Source organism: Populus nigra, chromosome 9, assembly GCF_951802175.1.
Source record: "Populus nigra chromosome 9, ddPopNigr1.1, whole genome shotgun sequence".
Lineage (NCBI taxonomy): Eukaryota > Viridiplantae > Streptophyta > Magnoliopsida > Malpighiales > Salicaceae > Populus > Populus nigra.
Window position 1 is genome coordinate 5006948 of NC_084860.1, and position 6711 is coordinate 5013658.

Sequence of the window (6711 nt, forward strand, 5' to 3'; positions counted from 1 at the left end):
AGAACCAAGGAGCAAAATGCGCGGAAATGGAGGTACTATGATGGAGTTTGGCGAAATTAAATCAGAGATGAAACCTAATTCTGCTGGGAAAAAAAACGATGTCGTTTCACTCCTAGTGAAATGGTGAATTTTACTTGAATTAGAGAAGAACGGGCTGTTGAAGTTTTGAAGGAAACAATGCTGTTTTGTTCATGATCTTTGCAGACTTCTGGTCAAAAAGATAGAAACGGCTACTTCTCACGCCAATTAAAGGCTTGATATTGGTCCAAATTGAATCTACTGGTGGCATAAAAATGAAAGAAACGTGGTTTCTAACATGTTAGCTAGAATCTTGGTGCAAGAAATTAGAGTTTGGGCCAAAAGGTAGAAATGACTATTTTTCACATCAATTAAGGGCTTGATGTTGGTCCAAATTGAATCTATTGGTGGCATAAAAATGAAAGAAACGTGTTTTCTAACATGTTAGCTACAATCTTGGTGCAAGAAATCAGAGCTTAACTTCCAAGATTCACTGCAGATTCTGAGCTAAACATGCCCACTCAATCAGCCTCCCTTCAAAATGAACAACCATCCTTTCCATTTTGATGTAAGATTTAGCTTTTAAAATCTGATCCTATCTCTATGAATCAAGCAAAGAGCATGTTCTCTTGTATGTTGGCTACAACCATGATACAATAAATCAGGCTTTAATTCTCAGAATCAGCTATATATTTCATGTCAAACATACCCCCTCAATCAGCCTCCCTGCAAGACCAGCAGCTTAGCCTTCCATTTTGATTCAAGATTCTCTCTGATTTTCTCTTCCTAAATCAAGAAAAGAAGGATTGATGCTCAACGTATAAACAAATTTCCAATATAGAATCCTGATAAGGGCAGGGATTTATTTTCTTTTATAAAAGGATCAATATGCACCTATAAAAAAGGAATCCAACAGGACACTGGAGAGAAGAAACTCGTGAGAAGAAAGGAAAAAAGACAGAGAGGAACAAAATAAGTAAGTGACAGAAGAGGAGAAGAAGGGACAAAGCAGCATCAGTTTCTTTTACTGCTACAATTTCTCTTCTAATTCCAGGTCTGTGCAAGTCGTCCTTTGTTTTAGCAGCTTGTAAAAACCATGACCAAATTGCTCTGTATTCTTCTTTATATTTGTTAGATTACTACAATGTTTTGAGTATATTGTAGGAATCTTTCAAATCAATGCAAAAACATGATACACGGGTTTTTTTTTTTTTTTTAACTTGATTGCCACGTAACTTGTACGGAGAACTTTGAAAATTTAAGATTGTAAGAACTGAGAACCCCTCACTTACGGGATGCTAAAGTAATTTGAACTTTTGTCCACCTTTCATTTCTTTCCTCTTAAAAATCTAATGCTGACATCTGCCATATTCAAAAGTAAAAGAGAAAGCAGTTCTCATTCTTGGGTTATATTAATGTGATTATAATTATTTTTTAAAATATTTTTTATTTAAAAATATATTAAAATATTTTTTTTTATTTTTTTGAAATGGGTAAGAAAACATAAAAGGTGTTATTATGATATGGTCATGGTTGAATGCTGTTTGAAATTGTATTTGCGGTTATTTTTAAAGTGATTTTTACTTGAAAATATATTAAAATAATAAATTTTTTAATTTTTTAAAAATTATTTTTAATATCAGCGCATCAAAATGATCTGAAAACATAAAAAATTATTAATTTAAATAAAAAAATAAAAAATTTTAATTTTTTCAAAAATATTTTTAAAATACAAAACAAACATAACCTTATAATTTTTTGTGTTGAAAGTGAAATATATATATATATATATATATATTGAAAGTATATATATATATATATATATATATACTTTCAATATATATATATATATATATATATATATATATATTGCTTTATTTCTAGCCGCAGACCTTTACAAACTTTTATTTTTGCGACATGTAACTTGTTTTAGAATTGATATTGAAGTTTTTTTAAAAAAAAATATACTTTTTTTTTAAGGAATCGATGCTATATTTTTATAAATGATCATAATATTGATGTCTTTTTACAAGGTGTTTTTTTTTAATAATAAATAAATAGAATAATTAATAGTAATAACAAAAATCAATTTAGAAGAAAAATGTATAACTAAAGTAATAATTTATAAGAAAGGATGTTGGGACTTTTAGGTTGTTGAAATTGTCAAACTTCATTCACTTAATAATTCCTATTAATTGGCAACTGAAAGTACCTTTATTCAACCTGTAATTCCAAAGCAAGATATGATATGCGAGGTAATGATGGGTTTGTAAAAGCGAGTAGGATATGATATGAAGTGAAGCTCGTGCCACAATTTTAGTACAAGTCTAGTTGTTGTGATATCTGCAATTGATATCAAAAGCAGTCCAACGATTATTTTTACAGAATCACGAAACTTCCAATCATTGTCCAGGTCATCTTTTTGATAGTTTACTCCAAAGTCTTAACAGTGGATATCATCGTACAGTGGTTTGTCTAACTATGATACTGTCTAATTCTGCACAGAAAGCTTTTATTTGGTAATGGTGGTTTGGAACTTCCGACATATGAGGTAATTTTTATTTCCAAACCAACGCAACTGCAGAGCCGACCAGCCAATGGTCAGATCAATCCTTTCTCTTTTTTTCTTTTTTAAAAAAGGCGTTTCTGTCAGCAAATTCAACTGGTACGTGACCCACCACTGGAACCCAAATTTATGGGAGGCCTATAAAAGAGAGGAAAATGGTCTTATTCTTACCACTAAGCTCATCAGTCCTATTATAAAATCTACAGCTAACTTTTATGGAGAAGGATTGTACTAAACAGCATCTCCTTCAACATCTTCTTCGTCTCGTTTTCTATCTGTTAATATTCTTCATTCCTAATACTTCCAAGGCCCTTGCAAATCCAAGAGCTTCCAATAATTCAGCTCCGGCAGTCATAGTGTTTGGAGACTCGACTGTCGATCCTGGGAATAACAACTACGTGAAAACAGTTTTTAAGGCTAATTTTGCACCCTATGGAAAGGATTTTGCAAACCACGTCCCAACAGGAAGGTTCAGTAATGGGCGGCTAACCCCTGATTTTATCGGTAAGTTAACAAGTATTCATTTTGATGGTGAGAGTGTGAATATGTTGCTAATATATATATATATATATATATATATATATATATATATAGGAACAGAATACATAATTAATTATTTGAGTTTGTATAATCAGCTTCATATATCGGTATCAAAGAGTCTATACCTCCGTATTTAGACCCTACTCTTAGCATCGAGGAGCTTATGACTGGAGTTAGTTTTGCTTCGGCTGGCTCCGGATTTGATCCTCTTACACCAAGAGTGTCCGTACGTCTCTCTCTCTCTCTTTCTCTTACACACACAAAAACACAAACACGTACACAAAGCGGAGCTAAATTAAGCTTATGTTCAATCCATGGTTTCTTATGTTTTACCACAGAATGTGATCGGCATACCAAAGCAACTGGCGAACTTTAAAGAGTATAAAAAAAGACTGGAGTCCGCAATTGGGACGAAAGAGACCGAAAATCATATCAACAAGGCATTGTTTATCGTCAGTGCTGGCACGAATGACTTCGTTATCAATTATTTTACTCTGCCAATCCGACGAAAAACCTACTCCGTCTCAGATTACCAGCAATTCATCCTGCAAAAAGCCACACAATTCCTTCAGGTTTTGTATTGTGTTTACGTTCACTTTAGAATTATATATATTAAATTATTTTTCACCTTAAAAATTTATTTGCACTTGAAAATCACTCTACACAAAAATTTATTTAGTGTGATGATTTTATGAATTTCCAAAAAAAAAATACTTTTTACATCACAGTATCAAATATGTAAGCAAATTGTCTTAAAACTTTTGACAGCATCACAGGATCCACAACTTGATTCCAATCCATGATCACCCCTTTACTTTCAGTAACAGATAGGTACCGGAGCTACAAAACCCGGCCTAATTTATACTTAACTCTTGTTTTTAATGTCAACGATGATCGAAAGACTATTCAATTATTTCAATACTATAAAACTAGTTAATTAATTTCAATTAATCACTACGACTAATTTGTAATTAACTCTTGTTCTTAACATTATCCTTATTTCTAAAGACTTGACAGCTCCTCCTCTCAAACCAAGAAAACAAGACTTAAGACTAGTATTATTAATTATGGGGCATTTATCCCAGATTATCTAACCAAATTATAAGTTTTGAAAAATATAACTGATACTACATTATGCGACGATTTTAGGATTTGTTTGAGCAAGGAGCAAGAAGAATCTTATTTAGTTCACTACCTCCAATGGGTTGCCTGCCAGTCGTTATCACCATGTTCTCGAAGCATGCCATCTCAGAACGTGGTTGTCTTGATAATTATTCCTCCGTTGGACGACAGTTCAATCAGTTGCTACAAAACGAGTTAAATCTCATGCAATTTCGATTAGCAAATCAGAGTGTTAGGATCTATTTAACTGATTCGTACATAGCTCTGACTGACATGGTTCAAGGGCATGGAAGGTCTGGTGAGTCTATATAAAATCTCTAAAATTAAACTGATATAAAATCTATAAAATTAAACTGATATATATATATTCTGATCATGTTATTAATTTATTTTCCCTCCTCCGTTTCAAGCATTTGATGAAGTAAGCCTTGGCTGCTGTGAAACCGGTTACTTGGAAACAGCAATCTTGTGCAATCCAAAAGCATTTTTGTGTCCTGATGCATCAAAGTACGTATTTTGGGATTCAATACATCCAACTGAGCAGGTATACAGCAATGTTTTTAAGTCCCTCCGTCCTATAATTGATGCTATCATCAGGGATTAATATTCATTTATTTTTCATCCTAGAGAATGTTGTGGAGGGGAATTTCCTATTTTTTCCCGTTCCTTTATGGAAATTGTATACAATCAGAAGTCATCATGTATGACCAATAATATTTAATAGAGAAAATAACTATGCATGTGATATGTCGCCTTCCTAAAATAAAATGGTGATGGAAATAATTAAGAAAATCAGATTCGGCATTAAAATTACTAAAAAAAAATTTATAAAAACAATGATGCCTTGATTCAATTGATTTCTATGGTTTTTTAGTCCTCAAACTCTTAGTTTCTACAAATGTGTCATGATTTTTTATTATTTTGGTTTAATTCTCACCTGATGACAAAAGTGTGGTAGGAATATTGTTTATTTTTCCTTGAAAATTAAGGTATTTTTTATTAGTTTTTATAAATAAAAAAAACTTGGTGATTAACTAATTTTTGTTTTAATGGACATGATTGCGTGAAATTGGATTTCTCAATATCTAGTATACAATGATTCATAATTTAACCGCGGTTTAAATTTAACCTCGGTAATATGTGATGATGTGAATTGATTAAGTTTTGTAGATTTCTCTTTGATTATTTTGGTTAATTATCACCCAATCATGTTTTGTTTTTACCAAAGAATCAACTTGATTACTATAAAATCCTTAAAAGGGTTTGTAGACTTTGGTGTTTTAAAAAAATTTAAATAAAAATTCTTGTTTTGTTTTTATTGAATAATTTACTAAAATCCTTGAAAGTGTTTTGTCCGGATGATAATTGAGACTTTTTTATTTTAAAATAATAAGTTTTATTTGAAAAATTAACTCAGTTAAGATAAAATCCTTAAAAGAGTTATATTATTGTAAAGTTGAGGCTTCATTATTTTTTAAAATATTATATATATACAATTGTTTATAAATATTACTTGGTTTTTAATATATATATTTTTTATTTTCAAATAACAAGTTTTATTTGAAAAATTAACTTAGTTATGTCAAAATCCTTAAAAGAGTTATTATCGTAAAATTAAGACTTCACTAATTATATATTTATATAAACAATTTCTTATAAATATTACTTGTTTATATAAGCAGATTTAGAATATGTTTGGGAACATGGTACAAATCGCATTCATAAAATTTTTTTTATTAAAATTTAATATGTTTTGTATGTTTTAGATTGTTTGATGTACTGATGTCAAAAATAATTTTTTAAAAATAAAAAAATTATTGACATACATTTCAATACAAAAAATTAATTAAAAAATAACCACAACCACACTATTAAATACACTCTTAAACTAGTTCAACATAATCTTAAAAAAGCTAATTAGGTTGAGTTGCCAGCTTTAGGCTCATTGTAGAACATAGCCTAAAATATAGGCCAAAAACCCAATTTATTAATAACTATCATATTGGATCTAATACTCTCGTATTTAAACAAGGATTAAATCTTATTATTAGATCTTAATTTCAAATCACTGTTTTAAATAAACCCTTTACTAGCCTCTGAACGACATTAGTTATCAGCAAAAAAAACTTAATTTCTTTAATTTCTGTACTTAATTACTATTTAATTCAGACTATCCATCCATGTTAGATATTAGCCTCTGAACGACATTAATTGATTAATTATTGTCCAATTAACTATTTGAATTTGTTCAAATTAATTAAACCCTTTACTAGTGATTTAGTCGCATATTCAAACCTTTTAATTTTTAATTTTAATTAGTTATTTAAGCTCTATGTGTATGTTTTCCGTTAGATTTACCATAATTTGTTATTGGACCAAAGACAGCCATGTCATGATGGACATATTGTCCACTTGATTCCAACTCTACTAACAACATTATATTGGAAATTAAGAAATAAATTAAG

The 6711-nt window shown here is 30.1% G+C and overlaps 1 protein-coding gene across 1 annotated transcript; it reads left to right on the plus strand.

Annotated features, from left to right (window-relative positions):
• The first annotated feature begins 2770 nt into the window (after positions 1-2770).
• On the plus strand, positions 2771-4962 carry LOC133702715 (GDSL esterase/lipase At5g45960-like). Its single transcript, XM_062127044.1, has 5 exons — positions 2771-3088; positions 3220-3350; positions 3463-3696; positions 4274-4544; positions 4657-4962. Exons 1-5 carry the CDS (start codon positions 2800-2802, stop codon positions 4848-4850), a joined length of 1119 nt encoding a protein of 372 aa, XP_061983028.1. The 5' UTR covers positions 2771-2799; the 3' UTR covers positions 4851-4962.
• The last annotated feature ends 1749 nt before the right edge of the window (positions 4963-6711 follow it).